The sequence below is a fragment of the Fragaria vesca genome, linkage group LG2, assembly GCF_000184155.1.
Source record: "Fragaria vesca subsp. vesca linkage group LG2, FraVesHawaii_1.0, whole genome shotgun sequence".
NCBI classification, from domain to species: domain Eukaryota; kingdom Viridiplantae; phylum Streptophyta; class Magnoliopsida; order Rosales; family Rosaceae; genus Fragaria; species Fragaria vesca.
In genome coordinates this window covers 9,750,161-9,767,509 of record NC_020492.1, presented here as the reverse complement: position 1 = coordinate 9,767,509, position 17,349 = coordinate 9,750,161, and the positions used below count along the sequence as shown (strand labels likewise).

Sequence of the window (17,349 nt, the reverse complement as noted above, 5' to 3'; positions counted from 1 at the left end):
CTCTCTCTCTCTCTCTCTCTCTCTCTCTCTCTCTCTCTCTCTCTCTCTCTCTCTCTCTCTCTCTCTCTCTCGTCTGCTTCCCACCGTCGCCGGAATCAACGACACCACAATCTCAGTCTATATCCTCTGTCGACAAGGGTTTCCACCGTCGGCGACTCGCCGGTGGTGTGTTAGGAGTAGTCGATTCTTCAAGATCCTCACGCGCGGTGCACGGGTTCAAGATCCTCCGCCTCGCCTTCCCCTCCGTCATCGCCCTCACCGGTTAGTACTCCAGATCCTCCTTCATAGTTGAGATATGCCGCTCGGTGCTCTCGCTCTCTCTCTCTCTCTCATCCACAGTCAAGGTTGTTGTCGGTGAAGGCCGGGTCGAATCCGAAGGAGGGAAGCGATTTGGTGGAAGACCATTGGTGATTGCAGATCGGGTGCATGGTGAGGTTGTCCATGATGAAGGCCATTTGCAGATCGATGATGAAGAGGAAAATGGCGTTTTGGTTTGAAAGACAAGGTAATTAGGTGATAATGTTTTGATTACTGAGGGTAATAAACGTTTTAAGAGCAGTAAAAATGTTATTAGGGGCAGTAAAGTTTTTAGTATAATGTTTTGCTGGTATTCAATAACTAATTACTGAGGGTCGGTAACTGATTATTAGGGATTACTGGGGTCAGTAACTCGATTACTAGGGATCAGTAACAAATTATTAGGGCCGGTAAGTGATTACTAGGGGTTAATAACTGATTATTAAGGATTAATAACTGATTATTGGAAGTCAGTAACCAAGATTATTGGGGGTCAGTAACCGATTATTGGGGGTCAGTAACTGATTATTGGGGGTCAGTAACCAAGATTTTTAGGGTCAATAACTGATTATTGAGGACCAGTAACTGATTATTGGGGGTCAATAACCAAGTTACCGGTGACCAAAATTCGGCGACCAGAGAAAATCTGAGTTACTAGGGGTCAATAACCGATGACCGAAGAAATTTTAGTACCCGGTGATCGATGACCGGAGTCTGGCGACCGGTGACCAGAGTCCCGCGAGGTTCCGGCAAAGTCTTTCACTTCTCTTCTTATACGTGTTGAAGTGGTGAGGGTAAAACTGTCTTAAAAATATACAAAAATTATTATTTTATTATGACTTTAATATAGATTTGTGTATTTAGACACAAATAAGAACACCTTATATTGGAATGGGCTTATATCTATTAAATTCATTGAAATGGGCAATAAGGGATTTAAATTAGTACTAAATGGGTATTTTCCCTAAGAATAATGCATCAAATTCTATATGGTACGACTCTTATCGAAATAGCTTATCATTAAAAAGATAAGTGGTAGAGTAGAGACTTCATGTGACATTTATATGTTAGACTGGTATATGTTAGACTGGTAACATATCGAAAGAAAGACTGGTATATGTCTATATTTGATCGAGATGGGAGTGAAATACATATGCGCACTTTTATATGTTATGCCAATTAATGTACGTTAAGATGAATGCATATACATCTATCAAACTTGACTAAGAGCACCAATCTGAGCTAGCTATAGCCCTCCGGTGACGTATGGTAATTAACATTAATCATGCTTAAGTGGTTTATGATAAGCTCAGAAACGAAATGGTCACGAGAGACGGTGATTTAGACAAAGAAGGGATATTCATATTCATTTTTTATTTATCAAGAAATGAATAATTAATTAATTAAAAGGCAAACCGGATTACAAACCCTGCAAATACAAGGTTGAAAAACTAATAATAAAGAGCATGAGTCTCTACTCGATCAAAATAGAAAGAGTGAGAGGAAACTAATAACTCGTTAAACTATGAGCCAAAAGCCCTATAACTGAAAACATAAATAATAAAACACTATATATACATGTTAATATTATCGTCGCCATCACGGTCAGCAACGATGAGTAAGTGATAAATGCTAAATCAAAACATTGAAACCCGAGTATCTGATGCCTAATGAATCCCAATACACAAATCATATGGAAACTTAGAACCGAGCGGGAAAACTCACTCAAAATATATTCATGTACCAATAATAGTAGAGAGGACTGTTAGGAGAAAGTGATCGAGAAGCAAATAAAAATGGCAAGCTAGGATCCCAGAAGGGTCATTTGCAGCACGACACGTGTGGCAGCCGACACGTTGATTGGCTGTTGAACACAAACCTACAAGAATGAATGGAGTCTTCATTCCATACTTTGTTCATTCTTATCGCTAAATAATTGCATTTGTTTTCTCCCTTGCTTGTATATAAATTGAACTAATTTTTCTCTCTCTCTCTCTCTCATTCTCGCTCTTTGGGATCGAGTAGACCCAGTTCCAGCTCCCTCCTCTTCCTCCTATTTTCTTGTTGATTATTACAGCAAACTCAGAAAAACACAGCATCCCAGGAAGCTGTATGTTCTTATATTTCGGATAGATATAAAGGAAGAAAGGAGAGAGAAGAATAATGGAAGGTTTTAAGATGAACAGCAACAGCACTACGACTGCGGCTACGAAAGGGAAGAAGGATGAGCTTTATCATGTTATTCACAAGGTGCCTTCTGGTGATACTCCTTATGTTAGAGCCAAGCATGCTCAGGTAATACTACTATTCCGACATACTATTACATCATTGACTTCCCTTTTGAGACCTCTTTTCTAATAGTGCTGCACTGCTGCATGGTTCAATTAACTTGTTCACCACGACTTCTGCATTAACGGAACTTGTCTGGTTAGCTGAGGAATGATGAAGGAAATTAAGTTTTTCGGATATCTCATTAATTTATTATTGCATCTCTTCCATCTTTGTTTTGGGTGCCTGTTTGGCATTTCTCATCAGCTGATTGCCAGCAAGTGCTCGATATTGACATATATATGGTGAATGTTTGATCAACCTACCAATTCAGACAGTTAATTGATCATTTATTCATTTTCACTTGATGCTAGCTAGCTTTAGTTCCATGTTATCTTTGCCAATGATCATCATATATAACTCAAAATTGGAATTCAGCTATGCAATCGTTTTACCACGATTAATTGGTAAGTCAGATTTGAATGTCCTTTCCAGGTGTAAATGAGATCTAAAACAAGGTGATAGATCGATTGAAATATATGTTATATATAATATATACAAATTTAGCCGACATATGTATTTAACGTAATCATTTTATTTCTGTAACTCAATTTGGGTTTCATTTTCATGAAGGTTTATTTTAGTTGTGTCAAGTAGTCAACAATATCCAAGACAAGCGTTAAAAATTTATCTTCAACTGTACGTGTTTGAAGTCTCTCAATGTGATCAATAATTTCATCACTTTAATTTGCTAATTGCCACTACAGATGTGATGTACATGATCTGAGTCATCTGACCTGAACAGAAAGCAGATTGTTTACCTTTTTTTTTCTTTTTTTTTTTTTTTCCTTGGTGAATCTGACCTGAAATGTTCACATTCCACTGGTGATATCTACTTGCTCTAATTCTGTTTCCCCTTATGGCCTTCCCTCACAATCTAATCATATTTTTCGTATAACCATATTTCAGCTTGTTGAAAAGGATCCAGAGGCTGCAATTGTGTTGTTTTGGAAGGCAATAAACGCAGGAGATAGAGTAGACAGTGCCCTAAAGGATATGGCTGTGGTGATGAAGCAATTAGACAGAACTGAAGAAGCCATTGAAGCTGTCAAGTCCTTCAGAGGCCTTTGCTCTAAACAAGCACAAGACTCGCTTGATAATGTTCTCATCGACTTGTACAAAAAATGTGGGAAAATCGAGGAACAGATTGACTTGCTCAAGAGGAAGCTGAGGTTGATATACCAAGGAGCAGCCTTCAATGGCAGACCGACTAAGACTGCACGCTCTCATGGGAAGAAGTTCCAAGTCTCTGTTAAGCAAGAAACCTCCAGATTATTGGTACGTACGCATCTTATCCTAATCACTTAGAAATGTGTCTGAGAAGATTTATTCTCTAATTTGGATGCTAATGAAGAGTTGCTTAACTAATGTCGATTCGTTTGTATGTCAATATCTCATTCGCTTAGGGTTTAACTTTCAAGTTCGGGAAGTGAAACCCTAATTATAATCACCCCTCTACTCCTCTAGCACTTCCAAACCCTTGTAGTAAAGTAGCGCACATCATATTGATGAATTGAAAGAAATTTGTTGACTCAATTTTCAGGGAAATTTGGGTTGGGCATACATGCAGAAAGGAAACTATATGATGGCAGAGGTAGTGTATCGAAAAGCTCAGATGATCGATCCTGACTCCAATAAGGCATGCAACTTGGGACTCTGCCTGATCAAACAGGGCCGCTATGAAGATGCTCAGTTAGTTCTTGAGGATGTATTGCAAAGTCGACTTCCGGGTGCGGATGAGACTAAGTCGAGGAGAAGGGCACATGAACTGCTAATGGAATTGAGGTCCATACATGATGATCTACCTGAATCACTGGACTTGTTGGCGCTAGATGATGATTTTGTAAAGGGGCTTGAGCAGTTGATGAATGAATGGGGTCCTTTTAGATCCAAGAGGCTCCCCATCTTCGAAGAAATCTCTCAATTCAGAGATCAAATGGCATGTTAATATTGTTTGTTTTTTTAGTTATTTTCAAAGAATTTTTTCTCTAGCTTTGGTGTACGTCTCTGGTTGATAAATGATAATGTAGGTGTGGTAAAATTGGTTGTGGTGCAACATATATGCCTAGACCAGAAAGACAGAAACATAATATTGCATGTGTAAAGGATGTCTAGATAAAATAAGCCTCCCCTTGTACATAATGATTGTGGAGGGACGAAAAAAATTAGTAACAAGAATATGAGCTGGAATCCAACAATTATTGGTTCCGTTTGGTATTTCAGTCTCTTTAGGGCATGTTTGTTACATGAGATTAAAAAGACTGTAATGTCTTATCTAATCTAAACTTACAGATCTCATGTTATTGAATCATCAGAATAATCTTACAAAATAATTATTAAAAATAATCTTAACCATCTTGTTGTCACAAGCACAAAATACATTGATCGAACCAATGTTCCGCATATTAAAAGCTACAAAATTACATGCAGGTCTGGACCTGAGGTGAGGCCCAAGAGGGGGCCGTCTAAGGCCCAAAAAGATTGGGGGCACCAATTTTTTTTACTTGTATGTATACATATATAAAATTTCATAAAAAGAAAAACTAAAAACCCTTAATCTTCCCCTTCTTTCTTGACTTCTGAATTCTCGCGTAATCTACTCATTCTCACCAAAATCTTGGGCTTCTCTTTCTTTTTGTCTTTGCTTTTCTTTCTAGTTGTTTTGCTTTTTCTGTGGCTTTTTTTTAGGGAGAGTAGACATTTGTTGAGAGTGAAGGTGAGATGGGTTGTTAGATAATGATATGGTGTTGTTAATGGATCTCTTGTTTTCGTTAAAGGGAGGTTCTTTGTATTAGAATTTGACGTGGATAATTTGTTTTCAATTGCTTAGCCGTTTTCTGGGTTTTTTTTTCTTTAACCATAGATCTGATTTGGGTAAGTTTCATCTGTGAGGATGGGATTGGATTCATCATTCATGCATGAATGTTTACGTTTTGGAGAAAATCTGGATGTATCAGTGAAGAATTTTATTATTATGCATTGTGATCGGCCTTTTTTTATTTATTTTTATTATAACTATTAAGGGCATTATTTTTAAAACTCGTCTCACGTGTAATCTTAAGTCCGGTCCTGATTACATGCTAACATTGTAAACCTTAAGAAGAAGACTTACGGCATATTCTACTAGAATAAGACTCGTAACTAATCATCAACTGTGTCTAGATATATAAAATTACAACGTACAATCTCATTTTCACAAAACAACAAAACAAGTAATTGTTTGTCAATACTCTTGCAAATATTTTCTTTGATAAAAGTGGTCTTACAAATCTTGGTAACTCTATCTCGGATATACACATTTCCATCTTGTTATACATAATGTCGTAGTTCTAGTTTTTAGCTTCTCCTTAGAAAAAAAAAAAAAGAGATAATTTGTAGAATGCTATACATCTCAGTGGTAGTCAACCTCGAGAGGCGCAACCCAACCCAACCCAACCCACCCGCAACACACATATCTAGTTTGCCTCGTTTTTTCGACTCTCCTATATAAAAGTAATAAAACCAAACCAAACTCCACCAATTCATCACCAAACCTCAATCCTGTTCTACACATACTCTCACTCCAAGTCTTCAACTTAAAAGTTGGAATCGGTCAACGTTGGGAACAACCCGTCGGAGGTGGTGATCACCAAGCTCAGGTTGGACAAGGACCGGAAGTCGCTGCTGGACCGCAAGGCTAAGGGACGCGCCGCCGCGGATAAGGATGTCATGCAGAACGTCGACTAATTATGGTTCGTCGTCGTTTTTAATACTACTAGTAGTTGTTCGAATTCGTCGTTTCGGCGTCGGTTCTTCTGTTGATCTTTATTTGTGCTGCCACACCTCTGCTTCTTTCGTTCTTCATCTTCTCCATCTTTATTTGGTTCTGAAGAAGCTGGCCATCTTTTTGCTTCGTCTCCTGATCGATCTTTGAAAGTTTAGGCGTCTTCTATTAAATTGGAACGTCGGTTTTCCATCTCTCTCTCAGGTAAGCTTCTTTTTTGGTTAATCGGTTTTCAAATTTGGTGCATGCAGTTCAATTTTGCTCTGTAAATGAATGTATGATGTGAATTATATTTCTGGTTTTCATTCGAACCTTTATTTCATTTTATTATTTGTCGAATCAAGGCTGTAGTGGAAAGTCTATATATGTTTCTGTGTATTATTGAGCTTCTCATCGACAAGTGATTTTTTTATTTTTTTTTGGTTATGATTTGAAGGTGGCTTTCCTGATTGGTGATAGATATTTCTTCAACTCATTTCTCTGCAATCAAAGTTGTCATTAAGCTGCTAGCTAAGTTAAACTTTAACTGTCCCTTTCTACACTTTTAATTTTTTGCCAAATCATGTTCTGTTTGGTAGTATGCACCTGAGTGACCTGCAAATTTTAACCATCTTCTGTAGCATATAGAATTAGAGCTATAAATGATAAAGGTATATCATGTTTCGGAAAATGCTTATCATTGTTGGTGTCCTGGAGTCTTCTATTCCTATTTTTGTTTCTTTTGGGATTTAGTTATATCCATTACACCAATCACAGCGAAAATTTAGTGAAAGATCAATTTATCAAACAGTCATGACTTCCAAGGGAATCAAAGTTGTAGTAGAAAAGATGGTGACATGTCAAATATTGTTATTGTTATACAGCTGCTCTATAAGTTTATCAAAGGTCAGGAGATGCCTAAGATAAGGAACTTGGTTGCAGTGATACTTGGGATTAATTTCATTGTTATTGGATGATATGATTCTTAATTGAACTAAAGTTAACTTGATGTATTTAGTGTGTGCTCACTTTTTGTTCGATTTTGAGTTGCAGGCTGCGGAGTAATTACTTTTGGTTGTTCTTCTTTGTGTGGAGGATTTGCATACTTCTCTTGCTCCTGCTTTGTTTGGAATAAGCTGGTCATCCTTTTGCTTCGTGGTTTCAACAGTCAAAGGTAAAAATATTCAACTTCTTATTATGAGAGGCCTCAGCCACAAACACATAGTAGAAAAGTACAAAAACATAAGCCTAGGATCATTTTGACACCAATTGTCACACACAATTGAGTCTTATTGCACTCATGATCTAATTATGACCGATAATGAACTATATATCTCTGCTGATCCTAGGCTTTTGAGGTGCCCTTTTTTTTTTGGGGTCTGTGATTTTGAGGTGCCTTTGGTAAGTTAGTCTGTGATTTTGAGATGTCTTTGGTTGAATTTACAAGAGTTACTGTCAGTGTTTACTTTTTTATTTTTCTTTTATTCTGGTACGGGTTTTTTTTTGTGTGGTTTACGTTCTTTTGTTTTGCATGTTGATAAGGTTGCTGTTGTAGCAGAAACAGTTGTTAAAGTGCTTTTGTTGCTGATAGTTAGGAATTGAAATTAACAATTTCACTCATGTCCCAATTCCAGAAGCAGACTGATGTACGCATATATGGCTTAGGTTTGTCAAATGTGAATTTTGAAGTTGAGGTTTGATTCAAGTTGATTTTGAGCTTGCTGTAATATTAGGCTACAAATTGACACTGCGGTTGCCCTGTTTTAGAGTCTTATGAAAAGTTAGTCAGATTGTTTCAATTTTTCTCTTTTACGCAAGAGAAAAAAGTTAGTCTTATATTCACTAGGTTTGACTTAAAATGATTTGTCTTTTCGGGTTTGACCAACAGTGAATTTTGTGAAAAGGATTGTGATATCTACAATGACCTGTGATGGCTATGTTAGCATGATACTCTTTAGAAGCCAAGAGTTCAGTAATACTTGGGTATAATGAAAAAGGTATGGTGGTCCTTATTAATGATGAAGGATCAAAGATACCTGAATTAAAGTGTTCTGCAAGCCAGGGTAGCTGATATAGTTGTACCACTGTTTCGGATGAGCTGATAACTCCAAACTATGTACCTTGATTTGCAAGTTTACATGGAGACTTAATAATTCGTTTTTTATCATGAGTTACTTTGCAAGAGTGTCAAAATCTTCAAGGAGATTGGTAGTTTGGTACCATGTATGACACTTCTTAAGTGGTTGTACGTTGATTAAGCTTAATTTCTTTGTTTCAGATCAGTATAGTGATTGCTTATGCACTTAGCACCTAATATTTTCTCCTGTCAGCGTCTGGGGATTTCCAAAAATTCCAGCAAATACCATCCCTTCATCAGCTGCTCCCTCTAGCCTGACCATTTCATCATATAGGGGATAGCGAGGGTTTGAGTCTTCCTACCCCAAGGACTGAAGGTGACTTACATGTGCAATTTGTAGCTATGGAATAGATAGAAGTTTTTTCCTTTTAGTTTCTATGCACATTTAACTTGACAAAATATATATACATTGTACATTGTAGGCCGTGGAAAACTAACCAACCGACCAACTGAAACATATAAAACTCCCACGAACCGCAGCAAAGCGCGGGCAATTACCTAGTGTCTCATTGGTAGTCAACCTTGGGAGGCGCTACACAACCAACCCGCCACACACATATCTAGTTACCTCGTTTTCGACTCCTATATAAAACCAAACCAAACCAAATTCGACTCCACCATTTCATCACCAACCTCAATCCTGTTCCATACTTTCACTCCACGTCTTCAACTTCAAAACAACCCAGTTCCCGATGGCAGCCAAAGAACCAGAGATAATCAGAGACAAGGACCAAATGAGGAACTGGTCAAGGTCTATGAGATCCCAAGGCAAAACCATAGGCCTCGTACCCACCATGGGCTACCTCCACGAAGGCCACCTTTCCCTCATCAGACAAGCCCGCACCCACTCTGACGTCATCGTCGTCTCCATCTACATCAACCCAGGTCAGTTCTCTCCCTCCGAAGACCTCTCCACGTACCCTTCGGACTTCCATGGCGATATCCAAAAGCTCAAGGCTGTTCCTGGCGGCGTTGACGTTGTTTTCAATCCTCACAATCTCTATGACTACGGAACCAACACGAGCACGTCGGTGAGTGATGGTGAAGGGGCAAAACCGGTATCTTGTGTGGAGGAGAAGGGGTTGGGGCATGAGACTTGGGTTAGAGTTGAGAGATTGGAGAAGGGTATGTGTGGGAAGAGTAGGCCGGTGTTTTTCAGAGGGGTTGCGACTGTTGTCACCAAGTTGTTCAACATTGTGGAGCCTGATGTTGCTCTGCTTGGGAAGAAGGATTATCAGCAATGGCGGATTATTCAGCGAATGGTAAGTGTTCTTTAGTGTTCATATATATGATAATATTATGAAATGTTCTTAGAGGAAAAATGATTGTTATTGCTGTTGTGCTTGGTGAATTTGGATATTTTGTGTTTTGTATAGTTATATTGGGAGGGTATTTTTTATAAGCTGGTTCTTGCTGTAATATAATTGAAGTGTTTGCTGCTGGTTAATGAATTGGAGTTTCTGTTTAGAGTTTGGAAGGGTTACAAAATCTGTCTTTGGTTTATTTTTCACTTTATTGATTGACTAATTGTGCCTAATTTGTTGTAGTATATTCACAATTGTTGGTGAAATGAGTTACGTGGGTTGTAATTCTGTACAGCTTGGAGTTGTATCTCAATTAGTCTCTTTCACATGCAACTAGTTACTTTGAATTGGTGATGAAATGAAATGATACGAGTTGTGTCTCAATTGTCTCGTTGAATTTGTACAGGTTCGGGATCTTGATTTTTCTGTTAGAGTGATTGGTTCTGAAGTAGTCCGTGAAAATGATGGCCTAGCAATGAGTTCACGGAATGTGCGCCTCTCACCTGAAGAACGGCAAAAGGTACTGTATATATATGCTCGTTAAGCTGGCTGATTATTCTAGTTCACTTCTACAGAAGATTATGTACCAGTTTGAAAAGAAAGTTAATGAATTGATACCTAGATAGATCTAGATAGATCTCCAGAAAAGAAACCCAATGTGGAAGACCTTAAGGCTTGAAACATTAAATTGGGGCACAACAACTTTGGCAACTTTTTTTTCATTGTGATCTCTATGCCATCCTCATTTAATCACCACCTATGTACAGGTTGGAGAACGGTCTTGACAATCTCAGAAAAGCGAAATATAATCATGCATCTGCACACCAAACATATATAAAAAAAAACAAGAATCTAGATCCTGTGCTTATAGAAATACACAAACTTCCATCCATTTCTATGTTCCAACTTAATTAGACTCCCTTCCTCCCTCTATCCTCTGTCACTTCCTTTCTATGATATCTCTCTTACATACAATGAAAATACTGAAGTCCCAACCACAAGAAGGGGAATAACCATATCTTCATTGGATTGCATATAGTGTCCCCCTTGGCTGTGTGATTTTGATTCTGAAACTCTTGATGTCTTTGAGATAGTCATACCAAAGAACCAAGATTAAGAAACAACTGCAAGGTATAATCCAATTCACGGCAACAACCCTAACTCACAACTCAGTACTGCTACTTGTAAATCTACATTGCAACAGACTTCACTTGTAATCTCTTACACCAGATTTCTGTACTTATAAGTTTTGCATTTACCCTGTCCTGTTCAGTGTGAATGCTTGCTTGTCGGGACACAAGTTTGCAGAATTTTTTTCTTATACAGGGGTCATTTACATTCGCAAATGTTTTGCTTCTCTGTACCTGTTTCATTTTCTTCCGTATAAATGTTTGAATTTCTCCTTTTTATCTGCAGGCACTATCTATAAACAAGTCACTATCAAGTGCTAGATTCTCTGCAGAAAAGGGTCATATTAGTTGTAAAGAATTAACATATTCGGTCATCCAAGCAATCAATGAAGCCGGTGGAAAGGTTGATTATGCTGAGGTGAGCACGGATCCAAATTCCTTGTTTCACTGCCTTTGAATTATTTTATTTTATTTTGACTAAAGAAATAATTTGATTACTGAGTACGATTCGAGTCGTGCATAAGCGCATCCAGTATGAAGTCTTGAGCATGAAAAACCCACTCTAAATGGACATATGAATCATAGCCATAACCAGCTAGCCTATGTGCTACCATGTTTGCTTGTCTTTGAACAAACTCGAGACCAAAAAATCTCTGTTATCTGAGAATAGTAGCGCTCATAGGAGTGAGATCCGTAGCTAGAGAGTTAATGGTTTTACTGCAATCAAACAGTCGCTATCTATAATGACCTTACTGACCCCCATAGGTTGATTAATGCCATACCTCATGGCCTCCAACTCTGAATGCAAATGAGAGCAGACAAATTCCAATCTATGAGCAAAACCCACAATGAGATGACCCTGATTTGCGGAGAACACCTCCAGCTCCACCATGATTCACTGAGGGAAGAAAAGAGCCATCTTCATTGAGTTTAAAAGACTCACCAGTTGGAGGCTCTATCTCTTTTTCTTTTGACGCACTGGAGTAGGTTTGTTAGCTGAGGAGTTGGCATGCAGAAACTTCTCATACATTGCCATACTGTCTCTACTATCTGAGTATGAGTCTTATTAGTATTGCTCAGAGTTTATCAATTCGACTTCTCCAAATACTCCACAAAAGAATCAGAAACATGTCATATAAGTCTGGAGAAAGAGTAATAGCCCTTTCCAATATCCAATCTTTCCAGGTAAGAGAGGATTGAGGAATCAAGAAAGGGGGTTTACCAAAGATTTCGTTCAGAACAAATGCTCCTATGATTCAACCGATTGATTGCAGATAAGACAATGCATATCGCCCACATTTTTAGTTTACTTGAATATTTACTGCCTTTTCAACATATTTGGGAAGTTGAATCTTATTGCTTGTGTGTATTTTCTTGGCAGATTGTTGACCAAGAAAGTTTGGAGCCAGTTGAAGAAATAAGAAGTCCTGTTGTGTTCTGTGTTGCTGCTTGGTTTGGAACGGTCAGATTGATAGATAACATGGAGATCAAAGTATGAATCTGATATCTTACACTTCTAAGGAACAGTTCCACATGTTATAGTTTTTTTTTTTTTTACCCTTCCATCGGAACGTTTCTCATGTTCTAAATTACAGTAAAAAGAAAAAAAAAAGAGGAACGTTTCTCATGCCGTTTTGTTGTTATTTTGTAATTGTTGGAGACTTGGAGTAGCTAAAACAGAAGATTGCTTTAGCTCTTGTTTGGATGGGGCTAAAAACAGTCCAGGGAAAAGAAAAAGATAAAGAAATCAACAATAAGCTATTCTAAAATGCTTCGATGTCCTACAAACCTTTGCCACTTCCAACCAGTTTCTGCACATTCAACCAAAAAAACACCAGCTTCTGCACCCAATTGGGGGATCCCCCAACTCCATGAATCCCGACTATTAACTGGAGGCCATAAAAAAGGTCATAACAATAACTCCTGATAAAGAGTTCTGTACTTCTGTTGTTGGATAGCTCTTAACTGAATTTTCCATATCATCAGCCAAGTATGAGCTTGAACAATTTTCCAAATCATCAGCGAAGTTTGGCACCCTTTGTATAGATGGAGTGTTAAGTGTTAAGTCCTAAAGCTTGAGAAGTAGGTGGTTACATTTTTGTTGGCAGGATGGTTATTCAAAGGTGGAAAAGGTGATGTCCAGAACGTTATTCTGGTGTTTTCTTATTTTGATGCCCTGTGGATCTGAGAGATGAAGAAGCTTTTTTAGATTAAACTTGTGAGATAATTAATCATTATTAGTACATATGATGTGTAATAGATCTGCCCATTGTTTGGTAATAATCGCATCGTCTTCCTTTTTCTACCCTTTAATTCGATGTCAATAACTTTATTAAGGAAGAAAAATTATTAAATGTTACAAGGCTCAGCTGCAATAGCAGCTTGGAGGACTAAAGGTGTGGAAAAATAAAACTCTTCCTGCTCCAAAGAGCAAGCATAAGTTGCAAAAAGTGTGTGTGTGCAGCCACATTTCCTTTTTGGCTCACATGAACAACCGAAATCTGATCCTGCAGTGGTAATGTAGACAAAACATCCTCATAAGCTCTCCTGAACACAGAAGTATTAAGCATCTGATGAGAAGCTAAGTCTCGCTGTACTTCTTTTGCACCTGTCTAAAAAATGAAAGGTTGGAGACCTTGAGCTATAGCGAAGTCTACAGCCCTGTCACAAGTAAGTAATTCAGCATGCTCTGCTGATATTAAACCCCTCAATGGGCATGCTCCTTCTGCAACCATACTACCAGTAAAGTCTCTGATCACAAAACTCATACCCCCACATCTTGTCACCTGTTGAAAAGCACCATCAACATTAATTTTCCAAACACCAGAAGGAGGAGCTTTCCATTTGACACTACCTGAGACCTTACGGCTTATGCTTAGGCTTGGAGTTGTGACTTCTGAACTCATGAAGCCGAATTGTAATGCCAGAACTAACATCCATCTCTGCCATTTTTCTTTGGTTCCAGATATGACCATTTTTTCTTCCAAATGCTCCATGAAGAAAACAACAACTCACCAAATGCATCCAAAGATAAATCTAATGCACACTGTTGCAACCAAGAAATTGCATCTGTATAAAGACCAATCCAGCGGTACGTACCACATATTTTTTAAGAGAGGATTGACTTGAAGCACATTTTTGGTATAATCAGAGTCTCTACACAAATGAAAGGTAGTCTCTCCAGCTTTCTCACATAAGACACATAAATTGGAGTCCAACTTTTCTCCAAACTCCCAAGTGATGGTAGAATATAAAGACAAATTTCCCAAGCATGTACCTTAGCTTTATTAGGAATATTTGTCTTCCAAAGTTTTTTCCAAAATTGCACTCCAACTGATTGTGTTAGACAAGAATAATTGGCTTAATTGATAAAAACACACATGCAAGTAATTTTCACAAAATATTTCCTATACTTGGCAAGCTTCCTACATAGGCGATCAGAGACATGTCCGCGGCTCAAAGGGATGTTTAATATTAAAGCTGCATCAGATGGGGGTAAATAGCCTTGATATTTTTTCCTCATTCCATATGCCAGTAGTTTCCATAAGGTTATGTACCACAAAGACTTCTAAAATAGCAAGGGAGACCAGAGTTGATATATTTTTTTTGGTACCAAAAAAGATATCTGTATCTGCTCCATCCCCAATATGGCAATATGCGAGTAAGCATTGTCTCTAATTATTTCTCTTGTGCCAAAGATGTTGTGCCAAGAAAAAGCTGGAGAATGATGGTTTGCCTGACTTGCCTCCCAGAACACTCGGGAAAATATTTGTATAAAATAAAATATTTGAAAGAAACTGATATTAGCCAGAAAGCTTAATAAAAGAAAGAAAAAAAGGAATGGAGTCGGTGTAGCCATTCTCAAAAAAAAAAAAAAAAAAAAGAGAAAAAAGTACGGTGTAAGTGTGTAACCGACTTGGCTATATTTCACATTTCAAATCAAAGTTTGGGGGGGCTTGCTCTGGGTTACTTACAGAGAGAAAGAAAGAGAGAGAGAGAGACCGAATTCCATTTCAGGTAAAGTTGGATGGGTATGAGATCATCGAAGCGGCTCTCTCGTCTCTCTGTTCCTTTTCAATTTGAAACCCAGCAACCACCGCCTCTCTCTCTCTCTACTAACTACGAAAGGGNGGTNTCTCATCTCTGACAAGTAATTAAAGGTTTACGGGGTTACCCCCGGGAACCCCCCCCCCTAACCCCCAAAAAACCCCCAAATCCTACCGTTCCCTTCCTTCCTTCCTTCCTTCCTTCCTTTACTTTTATTTAGGAGTAGTAACGGAAAAAAAAGAAAAAAAAAAGTCGTTCTTACTATTGTTCTCGACCGTAAACCTTAAAACCGTGGTTTCGTTAACGTTAAACTTTAACCAACCGTTAGGGTTGGGTATCGTCGTTCGGTTTGGGTTGTAGTAGAGAGAGAGAGAGAGAGAGAGAGAGAGAGAGAGAGAGAGAACCGACCCAATTCCATTTCCGGTAAGATTTGTCTAGGATTTATTGGTTCTGTTGATTAATATCGATTGGATCGATTTGATTAACATGTAGCCTTCGATTTATGAGTATGTTAGCCTTGAATTAATATGAGTTGCCTTGGATTTATATTGTTGCCTGAGATTGGGGTACCCAGTTCATGATTCTGCTAGCTGCACATATATGATAGATTATTGTTGCCTTTCAAACTTCATTTTTCTGCACTGGGTTAATATATGTTGTCTTGGATTGATTGATTGATTCTGTTGCCTTGAAAAGAGAGTAAATGGGTTACCATTTGATAGAATATTCAAACTGGTGCTCCCTCTTTTCTGGGGTTGAAGTACCAGTTTTGAAGATTGGTGCTCCTTCTTTTATAGGGGTTGAAGTACCAGTTTTCAAGATTGAATTCCCTCTGCCTTGATTCTTTGGATCTTTTGACCCAAGAATTGCATCAGATTGTTGCCTGAGATTGGGGGTACGTACCCAGTTCATGATTCTATTGCCTTTCAAAGTTCATGATTCTACCTTGATTCTCTGGTGTTGCCCCTATATTTTGACCCAATAATCGTTGCATGAGAATTGGTGGTGCCCGGTTCATGATTTTGTTACCTTCGATTTTTATGTTACCATCCATTCTATTTGAGTTGCCTTGGATCAATCTGTTGCCTTCGGTTTTTGAGTTGCCTTCGGTTAATAGGTTGCCTTTGATTTATGAGTTGTGCCTTCGATTAATTGGTGATGCCCAGTTCATGATTCTGCTGCCTGAGAGACTATTGTTGCCTTGAAGTTTATATGTTGCCTTGGAGAGATTATTGTTGCCTTAAAAAGAGAGCGAGAGCGAGAGCTTGCTGCCTCTTGTTTCAGTTATCTCGCATAAATGGGTCACCATTTGATAAGGTCTAGTTTGTTTTTGCCATTTATTTCATGTTCTGCAAACCAGTCAGACCATGGTGGCCTTGATGCCCCTATTTCCGGATATGTTGCCCTGTACAGTAAGCATTCATGAATTTGCGAATTGCCTTTGCTTGAATCTATATGAATCTTACAATCAAACTTGTGCTCCCTCTTTTCCTGGGGTTGAAGTACCAGTTTTGAAGATTGGTGCTCCTTCTTTCCTTGGGGTTGAAGTACCAGTTTTGAAGATTAGTTCTCCCACTTTTATAGGGGTTGGAGTACCAGTTTTGATATTGGGGAACCTGACCAGGTTGTGTGTGTTAGTGTGCTTGTGGTGGTTTATTTACTATTCGGTTGTTTTGAGTTGGGTGTCTTCTATACTTGTTTGATTTTTATTTTCTTTTTCTTATCGATTTCTGTTCGTACATTGGAGGCTGCTGTGGTTTAATTGCTCTTTTTTATTATTTGTGGTCAGATACTTTGATAGAAGGGTATTAATTATTAGATTCTTTACTTCCATTGGTTTAAATGTTAGTGTTTTAAGTGTGAGTGGATGTTTACGATATGCTTTGTTACCGACTTTCCTTGGTTGTTATCTACCTCTTTATATTAAGATGTTGGCATGGTGTTGTTCAATTGTGAGTAACTTTTTATATATATTTTTCAATTTGTGTTCTTCTTGATTGTATATATGTTCCTTATAGGTTGTACTTTGGTTATTAGCATGACCTTAAGGATTGCATGGTTACATATTTGGTTTGGTTGGGGTTTTTATAACTTGAGCTTGGAATTAATTTCATTTGACTGTTCTGTTAAAGTTCTTTAAATTATATCTCAAAGCTTGCTGTGAGTTCTGTTAAGTAGATTTCTGATATCTTTGTCTTCTACCTTTTGGTTGCTAGAGTGATTAGTGATGTTATTTAGATCCTTTCTTTTCTAGTACGTACTAAGGAGGATTTCTTGAACTGCAACTATGTTTGGTTCTGCTTCTTATAATAAAGAGAGGACTTTGAGCGCTTTGTAAGATTGTGAATTAAGTTATTTTTTGGT

The 17,349-nt window shown here is 38.1% G+C and overlaps 2 protein-coding genes across 2 annotated transcripts; both read left to right on the top strand.

The window, feature by feature from the left end:
* The first annotated feature begins 2,272 nt into the window (after positions 1–2,272).
* On the top strand, positions 2,273–5,234 carry LOC101299253. Its single transcript, XM_004290176.1, has 4 exons — positions 2,273–2,592; positions 3,535–3,903; positions 4,169–4,564; positions 5,056–5,234. The coding sequence occupies exons 1-4, from the start codon at positions 2,461–2,463 to the stop codon at positions 5,065–5,067; spliced, it is 909 nt and encodes a 302-aa protein (XP_004290224.1). The 5' UTR covers positions 2,273–2,460; the 3' UTR covers positions 5,068–5,234.
* Positions 5,235–8,995: 3,761 nt separating this feature from the next.
* Positions 8,996–13,070, top strand: LOC101298957 (pantoate--beta-alanine ligase-like). The gene is made up of 4 exons (XM_004290175.1): positions 8,996–9,766; positions 10,215–10,328; positions 11,225–11,356; positions 12,320–13,070. The coding sequence occupies exons 1-4, from the start codon at positions 9,197–9,199 to the stop codon at positions 12,434–12,436; spliced, it is 933 nt and encodes a 310-aa protein (XP_004290223.1). The 5' UTR covers positions 8,996–9,196; the 3' UTR covers positions 12,437–13,070.
* Positions 13,071–17,349: the final 4,279 nt, after the last annotated feature.

What these genes read in the sequence shown, in the direction of transcription:
- LOC101298957 (XM_004290175.1), top strand. Translation starts at nt 9,197, where the DNA reads ATGGCAGCCAAAGAACCAGAGATAATCAGAGACAAGGACCAAATGAGG. An exon ending in GGCGGATTATTCAGCGAATG is followed by an intron (nt 9,767 to 10,214) that starts GTAAGTGTTCTT and finishes GAATTTGTACAG; the next exon opens with GTTCGGGATCTTGATTTTTC. An exon ending in CACCTGAAGAACGGCAAAAG is followed by an intron (nt 10,329 to 11,224) that starts GTACTGTATATA and finishes TTTTATCTGCAG; the next exon opens with GCACTATCTATAAACAAGTC.
- LOC101299253 (XM_004290176.1), top strand. Translation starts at nt 2,461, where the DNA reads ATGGAAGGTTTTAAGATGAACAGCAACAGCACTACGACTGCGGCTACG. An exon ending in TTAGAGCCAAGCATGCTCAG is followed by an intron (nt 2,593 to 3,534) that starts GTAATACTACTA and finishes ACCATATTTCAG; the next exon opens with CTTGTTGAAAAGGATCCAGA. An exon ending in AAGAAACCTCCAGATTATTG is followed by an intron (nt 3,904 to 4,168) that starts GTACGTACGCAT and finishes CTCAATTTTCAG; the next exon opens with GGAAATTTGGGTTGGGCATA.